At 51.2% G+C, this 18,302-nt stretch overlaps 1 protein-coding gene across 1 annotated transcript in view; it reads left to right on the top strand.

The window, feature by feature from the left end:
- Positions 1-1,892: 1,892 nt before the first annotated feature.
- The window catches only part of ZNF536 (zinc finger protein 536), a 232,127-nt gene continuing 215,717 nt past the window's right edge, over positions 1,893-18,302 (top strand). The window contains exon 1 of the mRNA XM_055079085.1: positions 1,893-4,062. Coding sequence (XP_054935060.1) covers positions 1,893-4,062 — 2,170 coding nt within the window. The remainder of the gene's footprint in view (positions 4,063-18,302) is intronic.

Raw genomic sequence — 18,302 nt, 5'->3', positions numbered from 1 at the left:
AAAGAAAAGATGGAAATTGGAAACATTCTTTTACTGCAAGTGACCGTGTGCCTGTATGCGTATGCGTGTGTGAGTGTGTATAGTTGCTCATGGACAGTCAGCCCTGCACCATGGTTGCAGTTTCTCTCACTCCTGAAAATAAACATCATGTCTTTTTCTTCTCCTCTCTTGCAAGACAGACTCACAGCCTCTGTCTTCTTGCCAAGGAAGTCAGGTCTCCCATTGGAGACCCTCCATCCACGCATGGTCTGCCTGGCAGGAAGCCCAACAGGCAGCAGACCCCACCGGGGCTGAATGTGCTTCCTCCACAGTTGAGCTCCGTCCCCACAGGTCCCCTTGAGGAATCGCTTGGCCCAGCAATCAGTCCTGGCTGGGGTTAAGCGGTACTCCTGGACCACCTGGCTGGCCAACACATCTAAACATTGGGATACAAAGGGGATGGATGTGCAATAACTGTTCCAGTGGCAGGAAACAAATTTGGACTCCTTCAAGTGGAAGGCAGATCTGGAAATAGAAGGAGCCCAGGCATGGATTCATTGCCTGTCAGAGTTGAGCTCCCCACATGCTCTGATGTGGAGGGAGCTGTTCTCTCTGCCCCACCCCCGAATGGCCTGGCTTCAGCCATTCTGCACAGGCTGGAGAGGGGCAGAGAGGACTATTAAAGCCAATTATGCAGACCAGCTTTGAGTGTTAGTGTTTAACAAACAGCTTTGAGTTCTAATTTTCTGCAAAACACATACTGCAGGTACAATTTGTACTCATTACTGTATATTGGGAAAGTTATTAAAAAACACTCAAACTTGGTTGAGACTTCCTATGGCATCGTCCCTGGATTTTAATTGGTTTTTATCTAGTTCTATAAAAGATCTCTTTAAGCCCAACCACAGTCCCTGCCGCAGATATCATGCCAGTTGAAGGACGGGGAAAGCACGCTCTGTGGTGTAAGTCTTTACCCCCTACCCAAATTTGAGCAGTCTCAACAATCCACTAAAATTCCATCACGAGATAATTTATACTTCTTTTGATGGGCACAGTTACCAAATGACAAAATAACAGTGTTTCGTAACATAAGGGTTAAATCTTAATCTCTGAGGTTTGCAAAGCTGCTACTCGCAGTCTCCTTAAAATTTAATATACCTCGTTAATGCTTCCTTGCAAACACTGAAGGATTTTTATGATTATAATCATGTGTTACAGCACCTAGTACTGTTTCTAAGCAGCATACTAATCAGCTTAATGAGATATTACTGCACTTTTTGTTGACTAAAGCAAAATCCCTTTTATTGTTCTAAAGCCTGTCCTTTACTTTATTTTTTCCCAAAACATTATCTTGTTTTATTATGTACCAGCAAATATCGTGCCATTGGGTTGGATTTTTTTCTCTTTTTTTTTGCCAAATCATAAAATAATCTCTTTCATCTCTGACCGGCAAACATATTGAATATAGTAACCAGAAACAAAAGTTCCAAGTGAGTCAGTTTGGTCTTGCAGTTAAAGCCGTTCTGCTCTATGGCAAACTTCGAACTGAACCAACAGGTGCAGGTGCTACAAGGGTGGAGAGGAGGAAAAGTTTAACACGTAGACCCTTGATTTGTTATTAGGTGTTGAAAGTGGTAAAACATTAATAATTTAAATGTGAATGAATAATTGCAGTCTGTAAATAGAAAATACAAGGAAGACGATCTATCGCCAAAACAAATTGGAGGAGCAGTGCCATATTGCATAATTGGCATTTAATAATTCATTTTTTTATTATTGTTTTTGACTATACTTCCTTAGCATTATTCTGTGTAGGTAAGGCATGAAATGCAAATTCCCCAGCAGCTGATGCTGTTGATTCGCTGCGCCACGGGTACCTGGCACAGATCTGAACTCTCTCTTTATTTTCAGGGATGGAAGAAGCCAGTCTGTGCCTTGGAGTGTCCTCAGCGGTGCCGGAAGCTGAGCCCCATCTGAGCAGCCCTGTCCTCAACGGCCAGTATGCCATGAGTCAGAAGTTGCACCAGATCACCTCCCAGCTCAGCCATGCTTTCCCCGAGCTGCATCCGCGGCCCAACGCAGAGGACAAGACCCCGGTTCCCCTCGACGAGAAGGCCCACGTGCCCATGAGTGGCCAGCCCATGGGCAGTCAGATGGCGCTCCTGGCCAACCAGCTGGGCCGGGACGTGGACACCAGCCTCAATGGGCGGGTGGACCTGCAGCAGTTCCTCAACGGGCAGAACCTGGGCATCATGTCCCAGATGAGCGACATCGAGGATGACGCCCGCAAAAACCGCAAGTACCCGTGCCCTCTGTGCGGCAAGCGTTTCCGCTTCAACAGCATCCTCTCCCTGCACATGCGCACTCACACGGGCGAGAAGCCCTTCAAGTGCCCGTACTGCGACCACCGGGCGGCCCAGAAAGGGAACCTCAAGATTCACCTGCGGACCCACAAGCTGGGCAACCTGGGGAAGGGGCGCGGGCGGGTGCGCGAGGAGAACCGCCTGCTGCACGAGCTGGAGGAGAGGGCCATCCTGCGGGACAAGCAGATGAAGAGCAGCCTGCTGCAGCCCCGGCCGGACTTGAAGCCCCTGCCGCACGCCCAGCAGGCCCCGCTGGCCGCCTGCAACCTGGCCCTGCCCACCAACCACAGCGTGCCCGACGTGGCCAACCCGGTGCCCTCGCCCAAGCCGGCCAGTGTGCAGGAGGACTCAGCGACCCCCGCTGCTGGCTTCCGCTGCACCTTCTGCAAGGGCAAGTTCAAGAAGAGGGAGGAGCTGGACCGCCACATCCGCATCCTACACAAGCCCTACAAGTGCACGCTGTGCGACTTCGCCGCCTCGCAGGAGGAGGAGCTCATCAGCCACGTGGAGAAGGCCCACATCACGGCTGAGTCGGCCCAGGGCCAGGGCCCCAACGGCGGCGGGGAGCAGTCGGCCAACGAGTTCCGCTGTGAGGTTTGCGGACAGGTGTTCAGCCAGGCATGGTTCCTGAAGGGCCACATGCGGAAGCACAAAGACTCCTTCGAGCACTGCTGCCAGATCTGCGGCCGGCGCTTCAAAGAGCCCTGGTTCCTGAAGAACCACATGAAGGTCCACCTCAACAAGCTGTCGGTGAAGAACAAGTCCCCTAGCGACGCCGAGGTACCTGTGCCCATGGGCGGCATGTCCCAAGAGGCCCATGCCAACCTGTACTCCAGGTACCTCTCCTGCCTGCAGAGCGGCTTCATGGCCGCCGACAAAGCCAGCCTGAGCGAGCCCAGCCAGCTCTACGGCAAAGGCGAGATGCCCGTGAAGGAGAAGGAGGTTGTGGGGAAGCTGCTGACCCCCATCTCCAGCATGGCCCACGGCGTCCCCGAGGGCGACAAGCACTCCCTCCTGGGATGCCTCAACCTTGTGCCCCCGTTGAAATCCAGCTGCATCGAGCGGTTGCAGGCAGCTGCGAAAGCTGCCGAGATGGACCCCGTGAACAGCTACCAGGCTTGGCAGCTCATGGCCCGGGGCATGGCCATGGAGCATGGCTTCTTGTCTAAAGAGCACCAGCTACAGCGCAACCACGAAGACACTTTGGCAAACGCCGGAGTTCTGTTTGATAAGGAGAAGCGGGAGTACGTGTTAGTGGGAGCAGATGGTTCCAAGCAGAAAATGCCTGCTGATTTGGTTCACAGCACTAAAGCGGGCAATCAGAGAGACCTGCCAAATACGCTCGACCCTTTGGAAGGCAGTCGGGATTTTTTGTCGCATGGGCTGCACCAGGCTCTCGAGTACAACCTGCAGGGTCCCGGGGGTCTGAAGGAGAAGCCCACCGAGTGCCCGGACTGCGGCCGAGTGTTCCGCACCTACCACCAGGTGGTCGTGCACTCCCGCGTCCACAAGCGGGACCGCAAGGGCGACGAGGACGGGCTGCACGGGGGCCCCGATGAGCGGCGCGGCTCGGGCAGTGACCAGGAGTCCCAGTCGGTGAGCCGCTCCACCACGCCCGGCTCCTCCAACGTCACTGAGGAGAGCGGGGTCGGAGGCGGGCTCTCGCAGACCGGGAGCGCCCAGGAGGACAGCCCACACCCCTCCTCGCCGTCCTCCTCAGGTAGGTTGCCAGGGGAGATGGGGGAGCAGCGGCTGGCGCAAGGGCCCTCCCTGCCCCGGGGCCTGGTTCTGCGCCAGCCTCGGAGGGGAAGGGTCCTCGCTGCCCTTCAGAGTCCGCTCTGAGTTCACCGTGGCATCGTGCTGTATGTGGACCTTGCCTGTCTGCCCTGCCTCAAGGGAAGGCTATCTTTTCAAGTCTCTGACCTTCCCTTGAACACTGGCCACCAGGAAAGTAAGCTGATCCTCCTCCCGTGTGGTGGAGATGGCCAGTTGTTATGTTTGCCAGCTGGGATAGCCCACCCTCCCCTGTGATTATCTGGCCCCGTTTCACGCCCTGACCCCCGTCCACCATCACCCCTGGAATCCGGGAGCTGCTGTTTGGCTCCATCCGTGGATGTGAATGTGTAAGTTCAGACCCTCACCGTCTCTCCCCGCAAGTATATGCCCATAATTCTGTCATTTGGGCCCCTCACTGCCTCTCCCTAGACCAAACCTGTCTCCGGCCCCCTTTCAAAAGTACAGCTTGGCTCATCTGTCAGGTGCCTCTAACCTGAAGAACCACACCATTCTCCTCTGATGGTTTGGAGAAGCACAGAGGTTTGAAACACAGATGCGTGACTTCATGTCTTAAATTGTACTGTGTTACACGGGCGATACAGCTTTGGGGTCTAAAATAGCAAAGCAGAAAATCTGTCATCAAAATGTCTGTGAAATGCTGAAGCTTCCTGGCCCAGTTTGAGGAAAAAAAAAAAAAAAGAAAGAAAGAAAAAAAAAAAACTCACTAGCCTAAGACAGCTAAATTAAAATCACTACCTAACAGCAGGTAAGCTTGTTGCCTTCATCCATATTTCCAAAGCCCCTTACTAATGGACAGTAAATTGAAAGTTATATCGCTAGCCCTTTATAAAGAAAGCATCTCGCTAATACTGTAATCATTCTGCAGCCTAACAACAGAGGAAATCATGCCATAACAAATACCCTGTTACTAATGGCAACATTGATTTCTGCAATCAGCCATTAAGTCTAGAAAATGAAAGACAGTTTGAGGCACCTCAAGGCACTGCATTGCCCACTGTTAAAGATGTGGCAGCACACTGTTGAGGGTAATTTTTTAAAAGTTTTTTTCCCCTTTTCTTTTTATTCCCTTCTCAGTTTCGATAAATATTTCAGTATTAGAGGCAATTCACCCCTACACTTATTAAGTAGATGCCAGCTTAGTTGTGTTGTTATTGTCATGCTTCAGTATACCCTTCTTCTAGGACAAAATTAGTATTAAAATAAAGTGTGAGTCTGGTGGCTTATTACAAACCAGGACAGAATTGTTAAGACACATAAATCTGCACTGCACATTCCAAAGATTCCGATAGCACTTAATGCCGCTGCTTAAACACCCATGAAACACACTGTCTCCACCTGGAGTCCTAGCCTTGTTTGCAATTCACTTCAGTGAGACGCTCTGGAAGAGTTTAATGAGGAACTCCAGCACCACGGAGGGCTAGGCCACACTGCCTGGAGTGACCACTGCCCAAAACTTGCAAGGGAAAGGTTTTCCAGTGTCACCGCCTGACGGCGGGGATTCTGAGACGGATCTTTGTACACGAAGGCAGCAAAGTGCCAGGTGTCCTGCTGTCAGGAGGGATTACTCCTGGCCTCCTGTGAGGAGGTCCCCTCTCCCTGCGGAGTGTCATCTCACGGTTTTGGGGATTTGGGACCTTTCTGGGGCAGAAAGCAGAGCGCGTACTGGCTTTCCTAAGTTTTTGGAGTGACGTGGCGTTAACACTGACAGATTTTCCTCCCTCTCCCAGCCCTGCTGAAATGAAAAGGTCTCAGCAGAATATTCCGACACCAAATGTTCGGCTCTATTAATGACGTGTTTACCGTGTTTTTCTCACCTTCTGGCCGAGTGATAGCCTCATGCTATTCCTATCTCTGTTGTTTCCACATCTCTAAATACTCTGTTGAAAAAAGCCCATTTTGCCTACAAGAACCAACCGGGCTTGGGACTCAAAGGAGAATTATACTTGAGTTGTGGTTATCTTCTCACTTTTATTTCCCTCACTGAAGTATCGTACAATTGTGAATACTGATTCTTTCATTTCTGGTTGACTTCTTTGTTTTCTTCATATTCAAATTAGACACTTCCATAATTTTCTGACTAAGTAGGAAAATTGATGGCATACCAATATGCAGCCCAAGTCTGGGCCATTCAGGTTTTCCTGGGATTAGGACCCTTAACCAAATCGGGTTAGTCTTCTCTCTTACTTCAACAAGTCTGACTTGTATAAAGTGTGATTAAAATAAGCATTTAAATAAAAATCTTGACACAATAGGTATTTTATTATTACCTGTTAGAAACCTGCAAGGTGAAGGGGAGAAAAAAAAAATCTTTAAGCCCTTAAGTAAGGAAAGAAGTACTTATTAAGGCTTCTATTAAGAAATAACTGCAAAAACACGGTTTTACAAATTTCTCAGACTGCATAACAATGTCTTAAAACTTAATTTGCATCACTTGATTCTTTTTTTGTTGAAAACTGGGTCAGTAGGGCCTGAGAAACTATTTTTTCAGATCTTAACCAATGAATTCTTCTTTATAAATCGCTGCTCTTAACATGATAGTAGTTCTGAATTCATCATAAAAAACCTTTTTACAGAGAGCCTCTTAGAACAGATCTCCAGAAGAAGGCTTACAATGAGTGGCAGAGACGTCCTTTGTTATCAGATGTAATTCTTTGCAAAGGAGGATTGGAACGGAGTGGCTGTTTAAAAATGTCTTGCTCAGACCGAGACGAAGAAGGGGTCAAGTTTGCAATCAAACAGTTATTGCCGAGATGGGCGACTGTCACTGGCTAGGCTAATGTGGGATGCAGCTGTTTGTTATGTGAGCAAAAGAATGTTTGAATCAGTGAACATGTGAAAATGATTCCAGTGAACCAGAAAATGTGTTTGTTCTTTGGCTCTCCAAACTGCTGAGAACCAAGCTTAAGATCAACTGTGAAAACTAGGACCTTTGACAAATTGAGAGGTCATATTTTCTAACAGAAAATGGACAAGACCAGTCATACAGATCACTTCCCCATCTTTCCCCTTTGTTTTATATGTGTTGTTGTTGTTGATTTGACTTACCAATAATTTCACACCATAGTAGATGTCATTTCTTCCTCCGTGTACAATGCAAAGGGAAACTCTTTGGAAAGCAGCAGCTTATAAATTTTACTCTTTTATGACATTTAGAGAGTGGGGCAGCTGTTTTGATGCTTCCTCATTTCTGGCTCGCATGCAAATGCGCCGATGGCATTAATCTCTGCATCTTTCCCTAAAACCTCGTCTAAGACTGTGCTCCAATTCGAGCTTTACCCTGAGTCAGAAGACGACCAAAGTTCTGTTTCTTTAGATTTTGCTTTGGAAATCATGGTCAGAATGATTAAAACTTAATGTACTAAGAAACGATACTGTTCATTATATCCAACAGGGCAGTTACCTTCTGCATTCCCGTAATTTTGGAGAGGGGCTAATTGAAGTGTTGATGGTGGGAAAGGGGTAATTGAATGTGTTGACCCTCTGTTCATTAAAGTCGGCTAAGTTACATGATCAACGGAAAGCCAGGAAGAGATGCAAAGATGAAAATATTGTTAACCCCTACTACTTCTGGTATAATATTTTGAGATGGACAAGGATTATTTGATCAGCTGGGCTGGAAGCCTTGCGGGGTCTTCTTTTGTTGCCTGAGCTGCATTCCTGAAATGCTGGGTCTTCATCCTGTGCTGGCCCATTGACCACAGCATCAAAGGCCTTTATCCAGGGCTCCCTTGCATTTACATCGGGTGTAGAGTGATATGATAGATTTTCTTTCTTTTCCACCTCTTTTTCTCATGTGGCTCCTCCTCCCTGCCCCCATTCATGATAACCACTGCCTGCTCCACACAAACAAATCCGGGCACCCAAAAGAAGGGAAAAAAAGAAAAAGAAAAAGAAAAAATTTAAGTCTGAGGATTAAGATCTTCATTTTTTTTTTTTTTTTGCTTGTGCATTCCAATTGTTCTTAAAATATTTGGCAATGTCAATTAGTAACTGAGCAGAGTTAGCTGATGAACACAATTTTCCAGTAGACTGAGCACCCTATTGTTGCCGAGCGAACAGCAGATTTCTGAGGTCATTATCATTCGCTGGTTGCTTGGCCCAGCTGCTTCCTGCTGCAAAAGCCAAACTTTATACTGGAGCTTGGGGATGGCATGCAGCAACAGGGGGCTGGGAGGGGGAGAGGGGAGCTGGCTGCAGAGCCGAAGACAGTCATTATCAGCAGAGGAAACAGAAAGTAAAAGTTTCCAGGCAATTCCAGGAAAACTGCCCTATCAGGCTTCTCCCTCCCGTTCCTCTCCCAGCACCTTCCACCTCCAGGCAGGGAATTAAAAGGACCAGGGGACACCCTCTGGGCATTGTGGCCACTAATCTCTTTGCTGAGCAGAACTTTGGAAAACAATAATCCCATTTAAAATTTGCTTAAAAATCGTTAAGGCAATCTAAGGCATGTGAGTGATTTCCTCATTGATAGACTCCTTCATTTTTCTTAAAAGCAGAAGAAAGAAAAACAAGTTATCTTTTAAAAGATAAAATTAAAAACTTGAAATTAGTAAACTTGGGGATGACAAACGGGGAACGTTATTTCATTTTCCAGGGGGACCTTTTGAGCGGATCCTAGTCTGAAATTCCTTGTAAATCACATTTAGCATGGAAGGTTACCCCTGCCCACTCTGGCTTCCCCTTTTTCCTTCCCCCTCTCTCTCCCTCCCCCACCCTTTAATTTGGGAGCTGGTTCAGTGAGATGAAAAGCTGCACTTTTTTAAAGCTCAGCTGTGAAAACCGAGCGCCATATGCAGCCTTTCCGTCCCGATGTGGAAGTGTGTGCAGGCGGCCGCCGTGTTTGTGGAGATTTACGGAGGCTCGGCTGTGTGTGCGGAAGCCCTGCCCGGGCAGATGCTGGCTGGCCCTGCCTCCCGGGAGCTGGCCCCGCCTGGGCTAATCGGCTGGCCAGATTCGGGCTGGCTCCTGGGGCGTGTCCAATGGGGCAGAGGTCAGGGGTCCAGGTGGGTTCCCTCTGGTCTCCCACCTTTCTGCTGGATCTGGGGGCGGTCCGCCCACCGGGCATGGTGCTGGAGCTGGGGAACAGTAGCCCTCAGATGCTGATTCACGTCACCGTCCTCCTGTGTGGGGGTCGGACGCCTGACAGCAGCTCCTTTTCATAAACTTCCCATCACTCCGTGCCCTTTGATTGTCTCATGCCTGGGAACACTCAGTGGCACTCTGGGGCCTTGGCTGTCTGTCTCACCCCTTTGCGCGGAGCTCTAAATCCCACTTCCACGGGGCTGCCCGATGGTGCTGTCACTTAGCATTTCAGAAAGAGAGAAATCGTTCTGGCTCTGAAAGTCCTCAGATTGGGAGTGTGATATAAAAGATGTGTGCCACGAGATCCCAGAAGCGAAGCCTCTTTCCTCTTCGTTCCTGGGGATTCCCAGATTACCAGGACACCGTCTTCTGTCCGAGGGATTGATTCCTGCGGCAGGGTCACTGGAGCCCTGCCTTTGTTTAGCCCCACCCCGACCACCTTCATGTCCCTCCTGTGCTCCTACGGATGCTGCGCTCCTGCCCGGAGAGCTCAGGGAGCCCGAGGTGCCCACCGTGTGCTCCTTCTGTGCTCATGTTAACACAAGGAACAAACGTTCACTTAAATCTAAATTTAATGGTAATAAGAAAAACACGGATTAGCTAAGGACAGGCTACAACGAGGCAAAGAATTAAACAGTCAATTTTCAAAAGGGAGCCCGAAGCATTAGCTGCGTGATTGCCATTAACTGGAATGGGAGGTTCGGGCTCAGGGCCTGGCCACCACCTCGGGTGTGCTGGGGCTGGAATTAGCAGTTTGCTTTGCAAATGGCCACAGTGTGGCCTCTGCTTGTTGGTCAAAAGCAGGTGTCGTGAGCTACCGTTCATCCACTCACTCTCTTGCTGTGCCATCAGGTACCTGGGAACGTAGGCCCAATATGTCAGTACTGCCAGCGGCCGCTGCGGCAGAGCAGGGACAGCCTCTGTTTGCAGGGCAGCTTGGGTTCACCAGACCCCTTCTCCATCAGGCTGCTTGTGCCTTCGAATCCCTTCATTGGCATGGAGCCTCTGTGCCCCCTTATAAGAAGCACACTCCTGAGAGGGTAAAGCAGGAAAGTCTTCCTTGCTTAAGGAAGTTCTAGTAGGTGGCCCTGATGTCTCAGGGGTGGAAACAGGGACAAGCTTCAACAAGCCTCCTATTTTACTGGCCTTCAAGATTCCCCTGGATTCTAGGGGGAGACCGCTGGGATACTTGGGGATGTTGAGATGGAGAGAGCAGAGGGAGACCTGGGACAGATCTGTGTTGGAAGCACTTTGCAGCGTTCTGACCATGTGAGGTTGGAAGAGGAGTGAGCCCTAACTCCCATAACTGTCGAGCTGTTTTGGAGCGTTGATGGTAGGGGTGGAGAAACACCTGCAGAGATCAGGAGACTGGATTTGTGCAAACGTCCCAAATTCGTGGTGATTGGGCTGGAACCTTTGCCATCTGTGACCCTTGGGCCTGCTTGCTGCCCTTCTGGGTTCCTCACCTCCCTCTCCTCTGTTGGCACGTGACAGGACCTCCCCCACCTGTGGGGGCCGGGCTGGCGTGTTGAGGAGGAACGAGGGGGTGCAGTGAGGCTCGCAAATGCTTGAGGAAAGGGGGCTCCCCAGCAGGGTGCAGGGCAGGTGGTGGTGGGGCTCTCTGTTCTCTCCAGGAAGCAAGCGTCACAGCAGCTGAGAGGAGCCTTGGGTCCCCCATGCCTTTTCCTGGAAGGACGGGACGACGGCAACATTTACTTAAGCTGTGGAGTTTGGCACTGCTGTGCCAGGCGCCATCTGGAAAGCCCTTCTCAGGAAGCCGTGGGCCCTCCCTAAAGAGCTCAGGGGAGCAGGTCTTGGGCAGAGTTTTGGGCCTTTTTTCTTGGGCAGAACCTGAGTGGCGAGGCACCTGAGCAGGGCTCGGGGGTCCCCTGGGAGCTGTGTAGCTAAAGCAGGTCCTCCTCGGTGTGCACGTGCCTTTTCTCTCTGCTGGGCTTCTCCACTTAATTCTGAGCCAGATCTGGTGTAGCTTTTCTTTGTCAGGAGAGCACTTAATTTCCTGGGGTTGTATTTCCATTTATTTATTTTGTATTGCATTTTACTTACTGTTTTCACCTAAGTCCTGGTATGCTGTGGGTGCAAAGGTGTGGAGCCAGCCAAGACTGTCCTGGTTAGTTACCGAGACAGCCCTGTAATAATGGGGCTTGTTAACATAATGTAAGAAATGAATATTGTGCCTCTAATATGTGCTGGGAGGCAGGAGGGAGAACTGGGTGGCTTGGCTGGTGACAAACAGGGCCGAGCTAAGCACAGAGATTTGCCACCATCCTCTCCCTCATCCACATCTTCAAAAAAGGCTGCAGAACTCCAAAATGGTGCATGCCTGAACGCTCCCTACGGCTACCTGATGGGTGGGCCAAGGCACTAAGGGAGCTGTGGTGTGCGTGGAATTCACATGCCCGGGCCTGTTTTCTTTTCCCACCAGGGGAAAGTTGTCCAGGGCCTGGCTTCTTGGGGGACCCACCTCTTTGTTGCTGTGAGCCTTGGGGTTTTGTGTGACATGTGGCATGTGTCTGAGAGATGTGGGAGGCACAGCACAAGCTGACTTCTTGGCTGGTCCGGCCCTCCTCTTGGGGGTGCCCAGCCAGGTGCTGGCAGGAGGAAGTGGGTAGTGGGTGGGCTTGGCTTTCTCTGCCTCATCACTTGCTTTCAAAGGGTGGGGTCATGTTTCAGCTTTTGCTGGGAGCAGGGAACACCTTGGGGAGACTGTGATGTTTTACTCTGGGCCTTGGGTGCAGAGGATGCCACAGAGGATCCGTTCTCTCCCCTGGGAGGTGCCTTGCTGGGCTGGGACTTAGGCGGACACGAGTTTCTTTCCTCTGGTTTGACCTCAGTTCCAAAGCCTTTTGATGTACGACGAAACAGGTCCCTTCCGTGGCACTCTTGTCTCTTCATTACAGTAATGTCCCGAAACTCTTAACTCAGTGGGTGTCATCGTGGTTTTTGGACACCCTCGGTTATCTTCAATCAACTTGAGAGGTATTTTGGAAAATTTCCAACTTGCTTATGTTTAGTTCAATGTAAAATGTGTGCAGTGGTTGTTTCCTTGAAGACCAAGACAGATACATGTTTCTCTTTATTGCTAAATATATTCTGTTAAATTTGTTGCTAAAATAGGTGTTTTAGGGTGTTTTTTTTTTTTTTAAGTAATTTGCCTCGAAAAACTGTAGTGATCCTTCAGCAAAGTGGCTGTGTGACATAAAATAGTCCCTGTGTGGGGGAAGCCTTGGCAGCTGGGGCCTGACCACCTCTGAAATGTCCTGTATGAGTGACCTTCAAACCCTTGCCACTCGGTCTCCTCCTAGAGGGACATTTACTGACTTCTTTGTTGCTATTTTTGTTGTTTAATGACATTATTGTTATTTTTCTCCTACATTAATTCTTGTTCATCTTGGACATTGAGAAAATACAGATAAATACAAATAAAAATAATTTTAAAGTATATGTGCCCTTACCACTCAGAGATAACCACTGCAGACATTTTAGTCCATTCCTTCCCAGTCCTTTTTGTGCACTTGAAGATGTATTTCACAAAAAAGGACCATACTGCATGCACAGTCTTCTATATGATATAGTTTTTACTTAAATATATGTCACATATTTTTTTCCATTGAATATTCAACACAAGGATCAACAAACTTTTTCTGTAAAGGACCAGATAATAAATAATTTAGGTGTTGCAGGACATGCGGGCTCTTTTGTAACTACTCGATTCTGCCGTAAATGAAAGGGCTTGATGGTTTCCAATAAAACTTTATTTACAAAAACAGGTGACAGAAGGATTTGTCCCATGGGCTATCCTTTGCACACTCCTGTTCTGTAGTAATAGCTGTCCTTTTATAAAAGCTTCATACACATAGTATGTTCCTTGAGGAAATATTAGAAATATGGAGAAGCAAAGGGGAAAATCTGCCTCTAGTGATCTACTGAGCATAGTAGAAAACTTGTTTCCATTTTTTCATTTCTGCACCTAAATCCTTCTGATCATCTGCACAATTATTTCCCTAAGTGGAATTCCTAGACATGGAATCTCAGGTCACAGGCTGGCAACCCTGGAGCTACAGAATGTGTATTACCCAGGAGGGTGCTGTGTCTTGAGGCCATTTCTTCCAGTGCTGAAGATCTTACTGAGAAAGTTCCTCATAAGGTTATATTGAAATCTCTCTCCCTCAAGGTAGTTCCCTGTCACCAGGCAACTCTGTGACTCATTTGTTCATTCATTAATTCATTTTTTCACTCAAGGACAAAATGCTTATTAGGTAGGTTCTGAACACCGAGCAATGTGCTAGATGCTGGAGATTCAAGGATGATAGGGATAGGTCTCGGTGCCCAGAGGCCCAGAGCTGGGAGCCAGGACAAATCCTTCACAAGAGGGGTAGATGCACGGGAGGGCTGCCCCAGGGCTGGAGGAGACGCCCTTGCCTTGGCGTCCACATTTGTTCCCAAGGGACCTGAAAGGGTGACGGGACCTCCTCAGTCACCTCAGTAGCTCCTGTGGCAGGTAACTCTTTCCCATTGTGGAATCTGTCCAATTCGGTGACTTCTGGGGGAAGCATCCCCAGCTCAGCCACTGCGGCTGGCTGTCCTCTCTCTCCCTGGCTGTGAACTGGAGTTGAAATCACTTTCTTGCTGCAGAAGAGGCCCTGGGGAGAGTCCAACTGGTGCTTTTGAGGACGACCCCTCAGGCCAAGAAGGGGGCCAGATGGGAGCTTGTCGGGGCTCGCAGCTTTGTGGCACGTATGGCCTGGCAGCTGGTCACCCCACACCAGGGACCAGCCCTGAGGCGGGCAGCAGGAAGAGGCAGGGTGGAGCTCCACAGCAGGGAGTGAGGGGCAGGCTCCCGGCTCCAGCTCATCTGCCCTGACCACCCTGTCATTGTCGCCAGTGGTTCCTGGGCAGGGGCGAGGGCATGAGTCAGGTGTCAGGTGGAGTGTGGACTCCTGTTGGGACCCTGCAGGTAGAGCCTGTGAGAGCTTGTCAGACGTACACTGGGAAAGAGGCTCTCTGCATTTTACCCAAACTAACCTGACTTCAGAACTGTCCATACCTGTCCCACAGAGGATCAGGTGAGTCACTGGGGGTCGGCGTGGGGGTAGGGCTGTACCCACCTCATATGTCAAAATGTCCAGCATCAGTAGAGGATGGTGGGTGCTGCAGACAGTGCCAGTGTTCCTTTTCGATGGTGGGTCATGAACTAAATACAGACCCACTATGAGAATGAGTGGAAACAATTTCTTCTGGTACATAGCAGACCTCAATTGCCCTTTATTTTCTGTGAATGAAAACGTCATAATCATAAGCCAGGCCATTAACCCAGAGACAAGTGCATTTTCTAATGTTTAAGAAACGACTCCGGGCAGAGCACATGCTTCAGCCAGAGCTTGACCTCCACACACAGTCAGGCTTTACCCACCCTGCTGGGCTATTTGGGCAGCTCACTCCCCTCCTCGGGGCCTGGGGAGTGGGGGTGGGGATGTCTAGAAGCCTCTGAGACCCCTTTCATCTTGCTTTTCCCCTCCTCTCCTCTCCCTTCCCAAATGTTTCCACGGCCTGAGGGTAACTTTCAAGGGTCTCATCCACTGAGCAGAGAACTAGGGTTAGTAGATTCTAAGGATTTGGGGATTTCCTGTCGATCTGTGTTTGAGCCTCGAGCAGACAGTGAGGTCGTGTTATGTCTGAGGGGCCCGGTGGGGCTGGGAAGACCCTCTTTTAGCTCCTTTCCCACCGGGCACCTTCCCACCGGCTCTCCCTGTCTGGGGCCTGCATGCCCTGGAGACAGGGTCCTGCCACCGGAGGGGCAGTGCAGGGCCCCTCACTCAGTGCTGCCCAGGTTTGCTCTTCCCCTCCTGGGGGCTGACTTGGCAGGGCTGCAGGAAGTGGAGAGCATCGCGGTCATGGTGGCGGGCTCCAGTGCTGGCCCTCAGGAGCTGTGAGACCCAGCAAGGGCTCCTTAGCCTCTCTGTGCTTCCGTGTTCTAGAGCCTGCAGTCTGCCGCAGGAGAGGCTGTCAACAGCCCTGTAAACTGTATTGAGTTCCAGAGCTAGGAAGTGGCGGAGCTGAGATTCTAGCCACGTCTGTCTGACCTCTTGCCTTTTAGTTCCACTGTTGGGTCATGCTGGGGATGGGGTGAATGCAGCCAAAAGCAGAAGCCCTGCTCACCAGCCCCATCTCCCGCTCCAGCTCCACACTGGCCAAGATCAGCCCTGTTAGGACAGGCTCTGGGAAGCTCAGATAAGTACACCTTCCCTCCCTCTGTGTCTCGGGGGAGGTTGTCTTCGCATCTTTTCCAGAAAAGAAGCAAGGAAGGGGGTGGCCCCGCGCTTGCTCAGCTCTGCTGAGGATCGACTGGGACCCGGCCCGAGCTGCACACTTAGACATAAAGTGACTCCCCAAAGCTGTGGTTTCAGGGATCCCCTAACCTCTACTCCAGGTCACATGTGTAGCAAGTCACAAGTGTCTGGCGGCCGTGTCCCCAGGGTGACAGAGAGGATGGGGCCCCAGGAGCAGGGCCTGGTGACAGAGGACCCAGCTCTCTTCCTGTGCAGCTTGCCCGAGTCTCAGTTCCCCGTCCCTGCCAGCTGTACCACGCTCTGCCGGTCCTGTTTCTGTCTCCGTGCTCTCCTGCGCAGGCCAGTGTTGGAAGGTGGCCTGGGTGTGGGTGGTGGGCCAGAGAACAGGGCAGGAGGCGGAGGCACAGGGCTGGCGCCGGCTCGCAGCTCTCCACAGCCACCGACTCTTTCCAGAGAGGAGCGGGGAAGCCCCCACGGGTAGATGAAGAGAAAGAGCAGAGACTCCTCTGCTCCCCCTTCCTGCTCAGCACCGTCCTCCGAGGTGTAAATTAGGAGGCAGAGTTATCATCTGGGAAGCCTTCCAGAGGAGGGGCTGCCGGGTTCTTTGTTGTCGCTCCTGGTGGCACTAAAAACTGAACCAAGCGGCCACTTCGCGCTGGCCGCGCCGAGCAGAATATGCTCTGGGCTGTCACTATGCCCTGGACCCACCTAGCGTGGTCCCAGGGAAGGACCCGGGATCAGCTGGGGGGCTGAGTCTGCTGTCGTGGGTGTAGGGGGTTTAGCAGGTTCAAATTGACCCTAGCTTCTGGGAATAGAGCATTCAGCACGCAGTTGTGGCTCCGTGTGTGTATGTCGGGAGGCTAGCGTGTGTCTGAATGTTTGTTGTCTGTGTTGGGGTGTGACTTGGTGTGCGAGTGGTCGTGCTGTCTTGGGCTGGTGTTGCTCTGCGAGTATCTGTAAAGGCGCTTTAATTTTTTGTATGCACTTGGCGAGGGTGGATGTATTACCGTGTGGTGGTGTGTGTGTGGGGCCGTGGCTGTACTGGGATGGGAGTGGATATGCACGCACCGGGTACGTGTATTGGTGTGTACGGGTGAGGGTGAGTTGGGATACGAAGCTCGGTACGTGTGTGTGGGCGTTGCGGTATGGTTAGGGTGTGGGATCGGGGTTTGCAGATATGTTGGTGTGGCTGTGTGGTTTGGGGGAGTGCATATTTGTGTGCTGACACATGCTAGTAGGGGTGTGTGTGTTGAGATGTATGTAACGGTGTGCGGGGTGTGTGCTGATATAGGTGTCAGGTGTGCGGTGTGTGGTCGTGTGTGTTGGTGCATTGATGCATGTGTTAGTAAAGATGCGTGTGTTGGGATGTGTGTATCTGTGTGTGTCTGCCTGTGTTGGTATGGGTGTTGAGGTGTGTGTTGTGTGGCTAAGGATGTGTGTGGCGGGTGACACGATGGCCTCCTGTTACGTAGGGAGGCTGACCTCCTTGAAGCATCGTGACCTTTTAGCCTTCCCTGTGGGAAGAGAAGCTGGTCCTGAGCCCAGCCCTGCCCCTTAGAGCATTGCTAATGGAGTCTCCCCTCCCTGTTGCCGCCTCAGCCTCGGGCAGAAGCGCTGGCTCCTGGGTTAAGAGTTGGCAAATGCAGCGGGGGGCTGTCTTCCAGCATCTCACAGCCAAGCCCTCTGAGGCCTCATGCTCCTCCTGGAAGAAGCTGGGGCTTGAGGGTTGGGGTCCCCATCTAGGGAACCTCTGTTCTGAGTTCAGCCAGCACGCGTGTGGAGTGGGCCTGAGAGCTCCGAGAGGTCAGGGGTTGCGCTGTCCTCAGGTGTGTTCCCATCGTGGTCCCTGGCACTGGGCACAGGATGCAGCAGGTGTTCGGGGGATGCTCGTTGACTTGTACGGAATAAAATGAAATGTGCTCTCCTGGGACAAAGGACGCTTGCCCAGGAGCCAGCCAGGCCTCGGGCCTGCCCACCACTCCCCATCGAGGTGCCAAAGAACCTGAAATCACAGTGCAGAGCCTGCACCACAGACCTGCAGTGAGTCCCTGTGAGCTGGCCAGGCGTCCCTCTGCCAGGAGCACTAGGACCCAAGGGCATGAGGGAGCCTGGGGGTCAGAGAAGGGCCCAGGGCGGGTGAGTGCCCCTCTGGGGGCAAGTCCTCTCGGGGACGGGCTCAGTCTGCCATCAGCACCTGGGGACCCCCTCTCCGGGACAGTGGCAACCTGGGCTCCAAGTCCAACTCCTCCTCCCTGGATGACCATCCTCCAGGAGCCTCAAAGCAGCTGTCTCTCCTTCCCCCAACTCCTTGGAGCTCATGGACACAGTAACAGCCTCACTGACTGTGAGCCTGCTGGGGGCCAGGGCAGTGGGGTAGAGCTGTTGCCGTGCACACTGCATCCTCCCTCTGCAGGCTGTTTAAAGGCTTCAGCTGTGTTACCAGCAGCTTGAAGTGATCTTGCAGCCACTTTGGGGTTTAGTTAGCCATGTTCTGTGGCCATCGTGGATGATCTAGGGTGCAGGCCTGGGAGTTGGAGGTGAGCCTTACTGAGCCCACCACAGGTGGGGGGGTCTTCAGAATGGTGCCCCAGACAAGCAGCAGGCATTGAGGGGTGTCAGACTGGTCAAAGGCTGGGGACCAGAAGGACACTGGGCCCTTGAGGAGCTTAGGATCCATTTGGCAGGGGACTCCTCCGTTTCCTGAAACTTAAAATAATCTACCAGCTGTTTTATAAAGTCAGAAAGAAAAAACGTCAGAGAACAGCATGTGTGG

This window comes from Physeter macrocephalus, chromosome 17 (genome assembly GCF_002837175.3).
Source record: "Physeter macrocephalus isolate SW-GA chromosome 17, ASM283717v5, whole genome shotgun sequence".
NCBI classification, from domain to species: domain Eukaryota; kingdom Metazoa; phylum Chordata; class Mammalia; order Artiodactyla; family Physeteridae; genus Physeter; species Physeter macrocephalus.
Note: the sequence above shows the minus strand (reverse complement) of the source record. Positions and strands in the feature narration are given on the sequence as shown.